Source organism: Corythoichthys intestinalis, chromosome 4 (genome assembly GCF_030265065.1).
Source record: "Corythoichthys intestinalis isolate RoL2023-P3 chromosome 4, ASM3026506v1, whole genome shotgun sequence".
In the NCBI taxonomy this organism is placed as follows: Eukaryota; Metazoa; Chordata; class Actinopteri; order Syngnathiformes; family Syngnathidae; genus Corythoichthys; species Corythoichthys intestinalis.
The window spans coordinates 14,236,112-14,252,265 of record NC_080398.1 but is presented as its reverse complement, the minus strand read 5'-3'; the positions used below and the strand labels follow the sequence as shown (position 1 = coordinate 14,252,265).

General features: G+C 39.3%; 1 protein-coding gene across 3 annotated transcripts in view; it reads left to right on the top strand.

Moving 5' to 3' along the window:
* si:dkey-34d22.1 (discoidin, CUB and LCCL domain-containing protein 1) overlaps positions 1 to 16,154 on the top strand; it is a 48,627-nt gene that overhangs the window by 21,049 nt on the left and 11,424 nt on the right. For 2 of the 3 annotated variants that reach the window (XM_057833572.1, XM_057833570.1), the window contains exons 4-14: positions 5,872 to 5,923; positions 5,996 to 6,068; positions 6,157 to 6,290; positions 6,361 to 6,398; positions 6,539 to 6,730; positions 9,358 to 9,470; positions 9,542 to 9,713; positions 9,784 to 9,867; positions 9,946 to 10,039; positions 14,886 to 14,923; positions 15,000 to 15,110. In XM_057833572.1, coding sequence (XP_057689555.1) covers positions 5,872 to 5,923; positions 5,996 to 6,068; positions 6,157 to 6,290; positions 6,361 to 6,398; positions 6,539 to 6,730; positions 9,358 to 9,470; positions 9,542 to 9,713; positions 9,784 to 9,867; positions 9,946 to 10,039; positions 14,886 to 14,923; positions 15,000 to 15,110 — 1,101 coding nt within the window. The remainder of the gene's footprint in view (positions 1 to 5,871; positions 5,924 to 5,995; positions 6,069 to 6,156; positions 6,291 to 6,360; positions 6,399 to 6,538; positions 6,731 to 9,357; positions 9,471 to 9,541; positions 9,714 to 9,783; positions 9,868 to 9,945; positions 10,040 to 14,885; positions 14,924 to 14,999; positions 15,111 to 16,154) is intronic. The other variant, XM_057833571.1, reaches the window with a different exon arrangement.

The window sequence follows — 16,154 nt, the reverse complement described above, 5'->3', positions numbered from 1 at the left end:
ACACCGTAATTTTAAGACTATAAAGGCGCACCTGACTATAAGCCGCCACCCACCAAATTTGGCACGAAAACGTCATTTGTTCATAGATAAGCCGCACTGGACTATAAGCCGCCGCTGTCCTCACTATATTATGGGATATTTACACCAAAAGGTTTTAACCAGTAACACTTTATTTGACAGAGGCGTTATACGACTGTCATAAGACTAAATGAACCACCATGAATCTTTTAAACAATTGGCTGCAAAGCTTCATTGCTTCATTTGGCTATCACTGCTCCCCTGGAGGAGACAGTCAACCTCTGCCGCCACCTACTGTCAACACTATTGTCGTCCATCATGCCTCCTAGCATGCATTGCTGCGCTACAGATGTAAATAACAATCAAAATTCATGTTCTGTGCTAATTTGTTCTTTTGTTACTGTTCCAGTTGTTTCATTAATTGCTAGTTATGGCATTTGGTAACACTTTATTTGACAGTGGCACCATAAGACTGTCATTAGACAATCATAATTATGACATAAAACTGTCATGAGCATGAATCAATGCTTTTAACAGATGTCATTTAGTGTTATCTGACAAATTATCTCACTTTTGAATGGATGTAAAAGGCATAAAGACATAAATGGAGTTGGTGACAAAATTTGCTGGATGACACTTAATGACATAAGCATTCAGTAATGCTCATGATAATGTCATATCATAATTATGACGGTCTTATGACAGTGTTATGACGCTGCTCTCAAATACAGTGTTACCTATTAACCCAAATAAATCAACAAATAAGCCGCACTGGACTATAAACCAGAGGTATCAAAATGAAGGAAAAAAGTAGCTGCTTATAGTCCGAAGATTACGGTATTCGAATAATCAACGCATCAAATCTAAGAATCGCATAAAAAATATTTAAGTGTGTCATCTAAACAAATTGGAATAAATAAAAAAATTGTGACAGAATGCTGTGGCTTGTGGTGGAAGAATCAAATAATTCAAGATTCAAGTGGAAGAATAATCGTGGGATTGAATAATCGAGGGACCAAAAAGTTGATTATTGAAGAATAATCGATGAACCAAAAATTTGAATATTTAAGAATCGAAAATTCGAATAGAAGTATTGAACAATTGAATAATCAAAAAATTAAATACTCAAGTACCGACTAATGGAAGCACTGAAGAATCGAAAACGTGAAAAATCAAAGAAAAGAATCGAAAAATCCTAGAAGCAATAAATCGAATTATCAAAGCATCAAATAATCCAATCGAAGACTAAAATATTTGCGTTTGTCATCTAAATCAATTACAATAAATATATTCAAATTAACGAAGAATCGAATATTCGAATGGAAGAATGTTGTAATGGTACAATCGAACAATCGAGGAACCAAATAATCAATAAATCAAATAATTGATTAATCCGAATAAGGGAATAATTGATTAATCAAATAAGACTTTAAACGAATGATCGACTTAGCAATTTATGTCTAAGTAATTTTCTGCCAGCAGGAAAAAAAAATCAACGATGGTTTCCTGGGAAAGTATTTTATCCTAAAAAAACTTATCCTGACAGGCCACACCACCAGATTATCACTTTATCACAGGAGCTGTGCAAGTAAATACTGTACAGTGCTAGCCAAAAGTATTGGCACCCCTGCAATTCTGTCAGATAATGCTCAATTTCTCCCAGAAAATGATTGCAATTGCAAATGCTTTTGTAGTAATATCTTCATTTATTTTGCTTGCAATGAAAAAACACAGAATGGAAAATAAACAAATCATTATCATTTTACACAAAACTCCAAAAATCGGCCAGACAAAAGTATTGGCACCCTTTGAAAAATCATGTGATGCTTTTCTATTTTGTGTAATTAACAGCACCTGTTACTTACCTGTGGCACATAACAGGTGGTGGCAATAACTAAATCTCACTTGAAGCCAGTTAAAAGGGATTAAAGTTGACTCAACCTCTGTCGTGTGTCTTTGTGTGTACCACATTGAGCATGGGGAAAAGAAAGAAGACCAAACTGTCTGAGGACTTGAGAAGCAAAATTGTGAGGAAACATGGGCAATCTCAAGGCTACAAGTCCATTTCCAAAGACCTGAATGTTCCTGTGTCTACTATGTGCAGTGTCATCAATAAGTGTAAAGCCCATGGCACTGCGGCTAACCTCCCTAGATGTGGACGAAAAAGAAAATTTGACGAGAGATTTCAACGAAAGATTATGCGGATGTTGGATAAAGAACCTCGACTAACATCCAAACAAATTCAAGCTGTCCTGCAGTCCAAGGGTACAACAGTGTCAACCTGTATTATCCGTCGACATCTGAATGAAAAGGGACTCTATGGTAGGATACCCAGCAAGACTCCACTTCTGACCCAGAGACATAAAAAAGCCAGGCTGGAGTTTGCCAAAACTTAGCTGAGAAAGCCAAAAAACATTTTGGAAGAATGTTCTCTGGTCAGATGACACAAAAGGAGAGCTTTTTGGGAAAAGGCATCAACATAGAGCTTACGAGGGAAAAACGAGGCCTTCAAAGAAGAGAACATGGTCCCCAAAGTCAAACATTGCAGAGGTTCCCTGATGTTTTGGGATTGCTTTGCTGCCTCTGGCACTGGACCGCTTGACAGTGTGCATGGCATTATGAAGTCTGAAGACTACCAACAAATTTTGCAGCATAATGTAGGGTCCAGTGTCAGAAAGCTGGGTCTCCCTCAGAGGTCATGGGTCTTCCAGCAGGACAATGACCCAAAACACACTTCAAAAAGCACTAGAAAATGGTTTGAGAGAAAGCACTGGCGACTTCTAAAGTGGCCAGCAATGAGTCTAGACCCGAATCCCATAGAACACCTGTGGAGAGGTCTGAAAATGGCAGTTTGGAGAAGGCACCCTTCAAATCTCAGAAACCTGGAGCAGTTGGCCAGAGAAGAATGGTCTAAAATTCCAGCAGAGCATTGTAAGAAACTCATTGATGGATACAGGAAGCGGTTGTTCACAGTTATTTTGTCTAAAGGTTGTGCTACCAAGTATTAGGCTGAGGGTGCCAATACTTTTTTCTGGCCCATTTTTGGCATTTTGTGAAAAAGGATAATGATTTTTTTCCCATTCTCTTATGTGTTTTTTCATTGCAAGCAAAATAAGTGAAGATATTACTACCAAAGCATTTGTAATTGCAATCATTTTCAGGGAGAAATTCAACACTATCTGACAGAATTGCATGGGTGCCAATACCTTTGGCCAGCACTGTATACGATCTAGGTGTGGGAACCTCTTGGTACCTTACAATACGATTTGTGATACAAAGCTCACGATAACTATGATCTGACGATATGGCGGTCCAACGATTATCAATACATTGGTCGGGAAATCATTCTAGGATATTCTACAAACAACTAATAAACAGAAAAAAAACAAGCTTCTGCTGTGAATTGGATTGATTTTATCACTAGTAGACGTAGAAATGCGAATGTTTCGCTGCCACCCTCCCAGTTCAAACGGATTGAACGTCTATGGCCGGTAGTGGCAGCCAGTGCCAGGCAATGTGGTAATTTTGGGCCATTTAAGGTCATTTACCTGTTAATTTTCAGTTACTTCCTGTTGATTTTGGGATATTTTATGGGTCACTTCCTGTTTATTTTGAGTTACGGAAGAGGAAGTGACCTGGGAATCACCCAAATGAATAGGCAGTGACTCAAACTTAAAAGGAAATGACCTGTAAATGCCCTAAAATGAACAACAAGTGGCCTGTAAATGCCCTGAAAATCGGAACAGAATGACTGTGAATGCTCTGATTTCGAAAGAACGAACGTTCCCAGCTTTAATGGATTGGGCGTCAAGCACCGTCAATGCAGCCTTAGCGTTAACTGAGACACTATTATGGTGGAAGATTTTGGTAGCAACTTGTTGGTTAATTTTTATGGGTTTTTTTTCAGACATTGACACGATATCTCGATTCTTTGCAGGAGCATATCGATAACCTTTTGGGATACAAAGTATCACGATTAAGGCTGCAGCTATCGAATATTTTAGTAATCGAGTAATTGACTGAAAATTCTATCGATTAGTCGAGTAATCGGATAAAACAAATATATTTTTAGGTGAAGAGCAATTATATACATGAGAAAACGAGACATTTCATCTAATCTTGAACCATTTTCAGTCAATGTCTTTATTTTCGATGTATATTGTTGAAAACAGCCAACAATTGCATCTCAGATGTAACTAGAATAACGAAAAAAGACTAATTCACTGCTTTCACCCCAAAAAAAACCTTTAGATCTTATTAAAAAATATATAAAAATGCTGTTACGCTTGATAACACACATCACTTAAAAGTTAGGATTTTTTCCCACGTGTTTCAATTGAATTTCTATTTGTGTCAAGCCATTTTTAAGTTCTAGTTAAGTTTTAAGTTAGTCTAAACTGCAAGTCCTGATAGGATTTTGAGTTTTTGCAGTGTTCAAAATAAATGTATGATACAGGCTGTATTGGAGCATATTAGGGACCAGTGCTACTTGGTGTTCTTTCCAGCAATGACTACTGAGCTAAAATTGATAGTTAGCATTATTGAGTTTTTATTTTACACCCTCATCACTCCACAACGCTATGTTATGTTAAAGCCTGTATGTAAGACACGTTAGCCACGCATCGACAGTGGTCATAATTATTAGAAACCTAGCCCTCCGCAGGGCTAATGTTACGTGAGCTAGTGACAGTAACGTTAATCTTATTTATTAGCGCTTAGCACTCTTTATTAGCGCTTAGCGCTCTACTGCTTTAAGATGGCGGCTGTTTACTAACGCTGCCCGGACGCGGCCGAGTCTGTCATTCGCATCTAGTTCAACATACATGTGATCTCTATGAGACTCATCAGACGCTACCTGCTACCAACGTAGCATCGTGCAGGCTAGTATTTAGCAACGTCGGCGTCATTTGTAGTGGCTGTCGGCTGCAGTAAGTTTTTTTATTTTTTTGCTTGTTCCTCTACGCACGTGACATCAGCGCGTTGTCCCGCATTAAAAGTAGTTCGAGCAAAACGTGATGCTTAGAGCTGTCAAAATAAACGATTACTCGAGGTGAATAAAATTACTCAGATCAGTTTTTAAACTCGAGTTACTCGAGTATTCGTTTCAGCTCTAATTACGATATATCACCATTTCGATATTTTGTCACACCCCTAATATGAGCTGTTGAAATAAATGTGTTTGACGTCGTTGGCATGTTTCTACATTATTGTTTGTACTGGGGGGGTACATGTGTGCGCGAGCGTTAGTGAGTGAAACAGCTGATTGACATTCAGCTTCTGTCTATCTTTGCTCAACATGTTTGCTGGGAAAGAAAGTCTCCTCAGGATGAATACTGGGAGGCCCCTGGCTTCACTATTTTGTTCACTAAAGAGCGAGGACTATCAACGGCCATGTGACCACTGCTACATGATGTAAATTTTCTGACTGGCTTTTCATGTTGTTAGACAAAAAGATATAGGGACTTTGTTTATTTCCCAGATCATGTGACTGGTCTGAACAGGAGTCTATACTTAGTCTCCCCGGATGAGGTCATCCGGACTGCGCAGCGTGCATGACAGTTTCCTGTTTTCCCTGAAATCTCGCCGTGTCTGGACGCACAAATCGCTGTCTGTTCGCTGAGCTCATACAAGAGCCAGTCGCCCTGCTCGTCAGTCAGTGCAACAAAGGCCTCGCTCATCTCAACACTGATGAACGCTCATCCCCTAATATAGCAACACTCGCACCACACTAGGCTATCTCATGTTGTAATGGGGAGGGGGGGGCTTATTATATAAGCCCTTTAATACATACTGTACAGAATGAAAGCCTACCCTTCCTCAATTTACATTATGTTCTCTACCTTGTTGTTGCAGATGTCGTCTCTTGTTTACAACGAGGGTCTCATTTCAGCGCGCCACATTTTAGGTTGGTGACGCCTGCATGGTTCTCATCATTACTCAAGTGTCAAAAATTACTGACGTGTCTTCTGCATCTCAGTGTTTACTGTCCTGCCGGGTGTAAGAATGTGACAGGAGAAGTTTGGGGAGGTCCAGATCGGGGTTACCGGGATGTGAGTACAGGTTCTGTGTAGCATCGTCCGTTTTGTAATGTTGCCAAATGACTGAATAAACGTTGTTTGTGATCATCTTCTGACACAGACATCAGTGCTGTGTAAGTCCGCGGTACACGCCGGAGCGACGTCCGACAATCTCGGAGGTCGTGTGAGCGTGAGCCGTGGGAAAAGCCTCACGCTCTACGAGTCCACCTTCTCCAATGGGATCCTCACTAAAACGTCAGTAAGCTGCTTCCAATAACGTGCTGAAATGGCACCACTGCCAAAATCAAACGCTCTCTTTGAACAGGGGGTCGTTGTCTGAAAAGAAGCTGGTGTTTACTCAAGGTACAGCCTGCTAGCCTCAAGTCACATGTTTCTATTCTGAAGTGTGTTTAAATTTACAGATATGTCCTGGTGGTCTACAGTAGCTGTTTACCAAACATTTGCAAGAAACTAATGAACTCTTTCCTCTGATTACCCAATAGAATGTAACAAAATCCTGGCGGTATACGGTTTAAACGCCTCATCTTTTGGAAACCAAGAGAGCCACGAGTATAAATTGTCTTGGTCCGGCAGAAACGTGCATTCTGGACACGAAGGGCTGATCTGGACCGCAAAGTGGGATGATCTATCGCCCTGGGTGGAGCTTGGACTCACTGATAAAAGCATAATCACAGGTGTGATTGAAACGAACTGAAAAAGCCCTCCTGAAAATTGTTTTAGTTTTATCAAGGTGTAGCCTATGAGCTGACATGTAAAATAATAATAATTTCAGTGACATTAAACTACATTCAAATTATTTTAAAGTGTATTTTGTAATAAAGCAACCACCGTTAGCAGTGGTTGGTACCAAGCAGTGTTTTCGTCAATTATGACTACAGTGATCCCTCGTTTTTCGCGGTTTATGAGGACCAGAACCCGCCGTGCTAAATGAAAAACCGTGAAGTAGCGTCAAAAAACAATTGTTTTTTTCTTTGTTTTTTTTTGGGGTGTTCAATGTATTTATTCAGATTTAGCATTGGGAAGAGATACATAGAAGACATGTTTTTTCACTTTTTTTCCCCAAAGTATAATTTACAAAAACCTTTTATGTATGTACAGTGATCCCTCGTTTTTCGTGGTTAATGGGAACCAGAACCCGCCGCGATAAGTGAAAAACCGCAAAGTAGCGCCCCCACACACGCACAAAAAAACAAAAACAAAAAATTTATTGTGTTCAATGTATCTATTAAGATTTAGCATTGGAAAAGATATATATAAGACATGTTTTTCCCCTTTTGTTTCTAAAAGTATAATTAAAAAAAAAAAAACATATATGTTAATATTTTTTTAAAGCACTTCAAATATAAGAATTATTATTAAGTTTTAAACATGTTACCGTCCCATGGAATTATTTCTAAACAAGAATAAAGTAGAAAACTGATTGTCTTTATTAAATGCTTCATTGAGTGAGTCCACTCAAATCCGCTCAAGCTGCTCCCATACATACAATGAGTTGCCACAGCAGCTGTTTAACAAGTTAAACGATGATTGACGCATGCAGTGCTTTGAAACTTCAGCTTCCTAGAATCAGTGGTAACATCAAACCTTAACATCTACCAATCATCGTTAACTTTAATAAGCAACTCCAGTGCACTGCCTGACCAACAAAGAGCAACAGGAGGGAGAGTGAGACTACGTGATCGGCTCGGAACGGCGCGTCTGTATTCATTTTTTAATTTTTTTGAATTGAAAAAAAAATTTTTTTTAAATGCGATGGACTGAGGGCGCAAAGCTTGAAGCGCGAAGTAGCGAGGGATCACCGTTTATATTTTAATAAATGGTTTTTAAGCACTTCAATTGTAATAATTGTGATGAGTTTTAAACATTTTGATGCCCCACCAAATTATTTTTAAATAAGAATAAAGCAGAAAAATGCTTGTCTTTATTAAATGCTTCATTGAGTGAGTCCGCTCAAGCTGCTCACTTATACATAATGAGTTGCAACAGCAACTGTTTAACTAGTTAAACGATGATTGACGCATGCGGCGCTTTGAAATTCACTTCTCTGGCAAGATCAAACTTTAAACGTCAGTCAGTCATCGTAAACTTTGATAAGCAACTCCAGTGCACTTCCTGACCAACAAAGAGCAGGGAGAGGGAAGGAGGGAGAGTAAGACTATGCGATCGGCGCGGGAAAGCTCATCTGTATTTATTTATTTATTTTTTTTTTTTTAATTTAAAATTTTTTTTAAAAATCCGCGATGAACTGAGGGCGCGAAGTAGCGACGGATCACTGTATAACAAAAGTGTTTACCAGTATATTGATAAATAAATATTATTATAGACGAAACTGCGCCACAGTTTTCGTCACTTGTTCACAATATGTGACATTTTATGTGTAGTTAGCCTGCATCGTAGCAGTGTCTGGTTGTGTCACTCATGTGATCTGCTGCGCCTCCAAACTCACCCACTAGTGTCTTCTCCCCATTGCTTACTTTGAGACACACGCGGTAAAATTTGTCTTCATATCTTGGCAAAAGAGAATATGCAATGTTGCTTTAGCCTTGATAGGTCTGTGCTGAGTAATCATCACACCCTAAATGTAACTCTTAGTGTTAGCATAGCATTCACGTTCGTGTTAGCATTAGGCTATTGCTAACAGTGAGTGTCCTCTACAGTTTATGGCGTCCAAGTGGGGATAATTGAAAATAAAGTACTGTTTTCCTGCTGAGTGTGTATTATCACGTAATAGATTTGTAGATACATTCAATATGTGCTCATCTGTCAATGTTCATTAAAATAGTTGGAAACCCTTTTTTATTGATTCATATTTGAAGTGAAACTTTCTAATTTTACAGACGAAAATATTGAGTAAACGTAGACTAAAACTACATGAAATTAGTCTGAGTGTACGTCAACAAAAACTAGATACACACGTTTAAAAATGACTAAAGTATGACTCAGACTAATAAGTATGATCGCCCTTAAGATGAAAATTCAAAGGGCTGCCAAAAACAACACTGGTACCAACTGCAAACACAGAGCTGCTAACATTTGAGATTTTTTTTTTTTAACCCTATCACAATCAGTCAAATTGAACCACAAGCGCCCTATAAACAGAAAAGGTCCTTGGGTTTTGTCCTTTTCTTTAAGTTGCCTTGAAACGCTGCATTTTAAAAGGAAATGCTCCTTGAGTAGACTTACAAACTGACAGAATTTTAGTTGCTTCCACTTTTCGGTTCAAGGCAAAGTCGCAATTAAGCCACAATATTAACTGATGGCATGGGAAGTGAAACCACATTGTTCCACTGCTCTTCTTTAGGAGTTATCACATCCGGGTCCAGCGAGAACCACATCAAATCTTACATCCTCCTTTTCAGTAAAGACAGAAAGAACTGGAAAGTGTACAAAGATGCTGTCAGCAAAGAAGAAAAGGTTGGTTCACGTTAAAAATTTGCCTGTGTGGTTGTGGAGAAATTGTTAATATTTTATCTATATTGAACAAGGTGTTTGAGTCCTACGCAGACGGTCACCCAAGGGTGCTCAATAGCCTTTTTCCCCCGGCCACGGCTCGTTTTGTCCGCATGCGCCCTCAGAGCTGGCGAGGCCAAGCTTCGGCTCAGCTACAAATCCTTGGCTGCCATGTCAAGGTCACGCCTAGGTCTCACTCACCTCAAGGTACATAAACAGTCTATCTTTCCAGGATCTTTTTAATCCTGTGACATGATGAGCACTACCTTTCTGACAGAATTTACGCCCAGCAAAGCTTACACTCTGACTCCCAACAACACGTCACCCACAGAAGGTCCAGTTTTAGTCGAATCCGGGCAGAGTGAGTGCGCATTACTTGTTATTATTCATGGTTAAGAGTTATACATAAATACAAATGGTCTTATTTATGACCCTGCAGGATCCAGTCCGGCAGCCATCATTGCGGTGGGCGTAGTCTTTGGGCTGGTCATGTGCTTCGGTTGTTTGTTGGCTGGAGTCTGGTGGAGGAGAAGGTAATATTCCAGATTTCTTCGATCAATGATTTTTATTCACTACAATAGAGTACATGGGCCATTCCGGAATCAGAAAACATTTTGCGTTCCAGAACTTCAAATTTTTAATAATGTTATGCTAATGCATAAAAAAAAAAAAAAAACAGTAAACTGTTTTGTCCTGGGACCAAATTTAGAAAAGCCAAGAGAAAATAATGTTTTTTTTGTTTGTTTTTTCTAATTCCAAATAAGTCTGGAGTATGCACTAAAATGCCATTTCTCGTTCCAATATCAGCAGAACATGTGTCAGGCTAATGGGTTGCATGCATGTATCTTATATGTGAAAATATTTAGTTTTCTCATAAAATCTTTTGGGTTCGACTATGCTGTGCCTTAATTCCAAAAATTAAAGTAGCCTTGATTGATGTCTTACTCTACTTAATGCAACCTCATTATGCTAATGATCAGAATAAGGCAATTATTATTCTCTTTTCTTTTTCACTAGTAGTAGGACTTTTAACAAGTTAATTATGATTAATTAATTGCAAAAGCATAGACTTCACCATCAGTTGACTGGACACAGGGCTCAGGGCCGATCCATAGATGGCCTATTTTCTAAAACCTTAAAATTCAAATATTTCAAAACCTAAGCCGCTAGTGACGTAAAACCAAAACAGGCACCTCTCTTTGGCATATATGAGTCTCCATGATCAGCGACATCAAAAAATTCAGTTGTTCCCTGATAAAATCCCGATTGATTAATTATTTTTTTACAAGTATAACAAAACTTAAAATGGCGATAAAATTCTCAAATTTTATGTTGGATGCACAAAAATCACCAATTGCAGAGATAATCACGTATATTTTCAGGATCAATAGCAATATTTAACATATCAAATAAATTTTTGCTTAAACTGAAACAGTCTAGATTCTTGGTTAAAAGCAAAAAACGGGCAGTTATCGTTCATTTTACGTAAATATTTGAAGCAAAAGTTACAGTATTGTGTAATCCAACATGGCAGCCATCACGAAACGGAGCTTTTTAAGTTGAAAATTCTTGTAAATAAATGCTAAAAATATGGCATTTCTATAGATATGGAAGTAAAATACTCTAGATTCTTGGTTAAAAGCAAAAACAAGGCAGTTATCATTCATTTTACCTAAATATTTCAAGCCAAAGTTACACTAATTTTATCCACGTGCATACATGGTTCTATTAAATATAATAATTACCTTGAATCCTTGACCGAATCACTCTTGAGGCACACCTGCCTTCTTGTATGCAGCAAAACCTTCGTCCTATTTCCACCGAAATCCGGCGTTGGAACGCAGCATGTGTTTGAATTTATCACAGTGAAAGTGAACTCAACGTTCTGCCTGGGTCGGCCCCTTACGGGAAGGCGTGGCGCCATGTCTGTGGGAGCTGCCTTGTCAACTGATTGTGGAGTCTATGGCAAAAAATTAAACAGGGGAAAAAAAATTTAACAGCGGGTCGCAATCTAATCATAGAACCTTTGTCAGTGCACGATTTTTCAGTACACCAATTAAACGGACGCACACATTTGCTTGTTTAAATGTAAAACTATTCCCGATTTTTTTAGTATTTTTTTTTTTTTTTTTTTAATTGCTCTGTTAATGTTTTTCTTATTTTTTTGGATTGAAATGCAATATTTCTAATTTTCCAGAGTATATCGTTCAATTAATTCAGTTACTAGAATCCTTTCAAATAAAATGTAGACTTTTGGGACTAATAGCTACATGTTTAAAATGACGAATTAAGATTCATTCATTACAAAGTTTGTAATTAATCAGTTTTTTTTTTTTCAATCAAATCCCACTCCCATTATTTACATAAGGTATGGTAAATACTACAGATAGACAGATTATCGGTGCCGAAATTTGGAAATTTGCCTTGGCATTTTTAAAAAAAAAATCAAATCAGCCCATATGAAAAAAAATCAATTCAAAACTGGGTTATTTCGGCTTAGATGCAGCTGCGCTTATCTCTCCTGCCTGCTGTCTCCTGCACTAGTATTTAGCTCGTCCTCTAATTTGTTAGATGGTAATGGTAAATGGAGTTACACTTGTATAGCGTCTTTCCAGCTTTTCAAGGCCCTCAAAGCGCTTCACACTATATCCCCATCTACTTACTGGTGATGTAGCACCAGGAGCAACGTGGGATTTAAAGGGATCCACGAATAGAAGGACTTGTAGTTCTTAAAAGATAAATGTTTGTACAAGTTATTATAATTTCATATTGAAACCCCTCTTGATGTTTTCGGTTTTATACAATTTATAAAATTACTTCAACTAGTAGGTCGTCGTGGTTGTTGACGTCGCAGGGCGGTGACGTCACAGGGTCACGCTGCCAGAATTCCATCTATCACTCTTTAACAAAAAAACAAAAAAAAACGTGTCACTCTTTAATGACAATGCCAATGAGTGCGTTTTTTTCCCCTTGACTGACACTGTGGTAGTTCTTTAATCAACAGTGGGGGAGAGAAAGGAAAGTGGACACAGGCATTCAGATTCGTAGCCTGGACAACGCCGTTTATTGGCATAAGCTTTGGCAACTCTTTCACAACATACATAAGTATCATATAGTGAAAATACTACAAAACGAATACTCATATCTCTCAAAAAAAAGTCACCAAGAAGAAAAGTGCTTCAATCTGTATTACTGAGGCCCTATTCTCACACAGTTAACAAACAATACAAAGAGAACTGGAATTCACAAGCAAAATAGATGCGCAAAATACACATAAAACTTACTCAAACTTTGGTCAGACTATATTTAAACATTTTAGCAACTCCTTTATCTCAACAAATACACTGGATCGCAATATTTAGTCACAATACACAAACTATGATGCTGGGAGCCATTTTCAGGAGTCTTGTGACAACAACACTCAAATGAACGTGAATCACAATAGACCCAGTTTTAAAAAAAACAACAACAAAAAAACTACGGCGTCAGTCGAGGGACAAAACGCACTCATTGGTTTGATGTCTTATTAATGTAAAACTCACCATTGACACCTTGTGGTGTATTTGAATCACTACATTACATAGTTAGAGTGACTATGAAGTACGACAGCGTGTCCCTGTGATGTCACCACCCTGCGACGTCAACAACAACGGCGAGCTACTAGTTTTTTATTTAAAATTTTACAAAATTTATTAAAACGAAAACATTAAAAGGGGTTTTAATATCAAACTATTATTACTCGTACTAACATTTATCTTTTAAGAACCACATGTCTTTTTATCCGTGGTTCCCTCTAATGCAGTGGTTCTTAACCTGGTGAGTAAGGCTACGTTATGTCTATACTAGGAAGGATAATGGCCTTAAACGTGTTGGACTATACGGCATGTCGGATACACTAGTATGCCTATTATCCGGATTAGTTGTTACATAGATAACATATGCGGGTAATGTTACCCACCACTTAATATGGACTGCTGTCTCTGTACAACAGTCAGATACTAAGGAAGTGACGTCATGCCGTCGTCATTTATAGCGTGGCATGACAGCATCGTAAACAATGGAGGCGGACGATCACGACGTGGCATTCCCGCTCCTCTTTTCTCTTCCATACATTTTTCTTGAACCTTCAAACTATGTCGCAATAATATGCTTCAATTCAGTGCCCATTTGTGGTCCTCCCATCACAGATGACACGGAGTTGAGCGTCTTTTTTTTACAGAGCTCGTCTCCCGCGTCGTCTCTGATCAGCCAGCTGCGGGGCTGGCCTCTCCCAACTCAATGGCGACTGAACATGAGTATATAAAAATGCGTGGTGGAAAATTAGACCCCGAAAAGTGACATACGTTGTACCCCCAATCAAAGAGGCACGCGATCAGATTTTCTCATGACATTTCTGTCTGTCAAAACTGTCTCTACTTCCAGGATTGCCACGGTTATGCACAAGCACTCCTGGTTGCGGCTTCCAGGAAATAAAGGCAGCGCCACACCATATATTTCTATTTGTTAGTTTCCAAGTGGTGAGAGCGCAACTGAGCATCGATTGTAACATCCCAAGCAACAATGTCAGGCTTTCGTTGTTTTCTAAAGATTTATGTCAATCACAACTCGGCAACGGTTCGTAAAACCCAAGCGTGCGCTCTAGTCACTCTCGCTCCTGTGTGAATGGTTCAATTGCGTTCATGAAAAAACCAGCGATCACTAAACAGAGTTCCTGACCCCTGGTCTAGAAGGTGTAGTAATTTCGAAATTTCCCGCCGGCGAGTAATGAGTTTCCGGTTCAGAGGTAACCCGCGCGGGCGATGACGTGACATATGAGGCTGCTCCTTTCTCTGCATGTGTAGTTTGCACAAACGCAGGCGTACCTTGCAGAAGCGGGAGGGGCCTTAAACGTAAGTGCAGACAAGTATAAAAATAGTCGGCAAAATACCCTGGAGAAAATTGTCTGTCGTAGTGTAGACGTAGCAAGTGTAAGGGGTTTGGTGAAGGTAAAGAAACACAGAGCCCAATTTTTGTACACTGATTAAATCTAAGCAAAGTGGCTTTTTAGACCAGGTTTTGGACTGGTTTGCTCCCATTGTACATTTCTTTTAACTTCTTTTTCTTATAGTGATCACCAGTGGAGCATCACTCATAATTTCGTTGTATGCACTGCAAAGAATGACAGCAAAGGCTTTTAGTTTTATTTTATTTATTACCTATTATTGATGAATGAATATGTAGCAGAAAACCAGAGAAGCGAAGGCTTATTTTTCAAGAATTTTGAAGCCAAAATGTTCTCATATTCTGGAATGACTCACTAGCCAGTTATTAGGAAAAAATAAACTGGAGAAATACAGTATTTCTTAAGCATCGGCATGGTTTATATTTTGTTCCATATAGGAAAAAGGCTTCCCAAATGAAGTACTCCGTGCCAATAAGTAAGTGTGCTTTTCTTCTTAAATTGACACTAAATTTATTATTGGGGTTGAGGCGTAACTGCAACTGTGCACTTAGCAGGTTGCCAGACTTTCCAGGTGAAGACTCTCCCATGTCCTCCATCAGAGCTTATCTCCTACCCTCTGCAGCGAAATATCCACGATGACCTACCGACCCCCCCACTCAATGGTGAGAATGATATCCATGACGTTATTGCTGCATGAATTCCGATTTGGGAGACTTGACAGTTCAGACCGCCGTGACATTCTGGAAAAATGCGGCCCAGATCGGATTTAAACCACATACGAAAGTGAGCCCATATCGGATTTGAAATGGTCCACTTCTATGCGACTTGTCCCGTTCAGACCGTCAAGTTGATGCCTCACTCGAGTCGGAAAAACACGAAAAAATCGGATTCTTGTATTAAGACCTGCAGTATGAAACTAGCCTATGATGCGTTTGACCATGCAGTTACATTCAGTGGGCCTTTAGGTTTCAACCGGTCATTCCCGCATTTGTTCACCCCCTCCCTCTGAGATAAGCAGGCTTCTAAGCCCTCCCCACTGGTTGTCTATTCTTCTGCTTGTCACCCAGTCACTGTATAAACATTCCTTTCTTTGGCCCGGGGAGCCTCTCAAAAAGGGACCCTGTAATTGGCGCCTCGATAAAGGCGGCGTAGCCTGAACCCTCCCACCTTCCCCCCTGTCCTCCCCTCAGATAGGGGGGCCCCTTCATTGAGACTGATAAACAGGACAGAGGGGCGACGCTAAGACAAAACGGCGTCCGGCATGGCCTGTCTAATTAAAACGGCTCTGGGATTGAGGCTGCTCTAGCTCTTGAAGGGGGTTCCGCCCCCCCCACATACACTAAAGAAGAGTAGACGCTTAAGAGGCTGAGGAGTTAAGAGGTGCTGGAGACATTTTGATAGTAGCCAGGCACCTAATGAAGATCAATGTTATGCTGGTTTTCTAAACGAGAGAAACTGTACAATAATATGCTAACATTGTAACATTGTCTAACTTTGACTGTCGTGTAATGTGACTCATGAGCTTCTCCTTGTGATATTTAATTTGCCCAGCTATTTGAAGTTCGGTTGCAACAACAAATCGTTTCAATAGGAATAGGTCTTTATTGTCATTGTCAACAATGGAACATTGTGAACAACAAAATTGGATGTGGCACTCTAGTATAAACATATGTATTTGATAAAAGTGTGCCACTGATTAGAGCAAA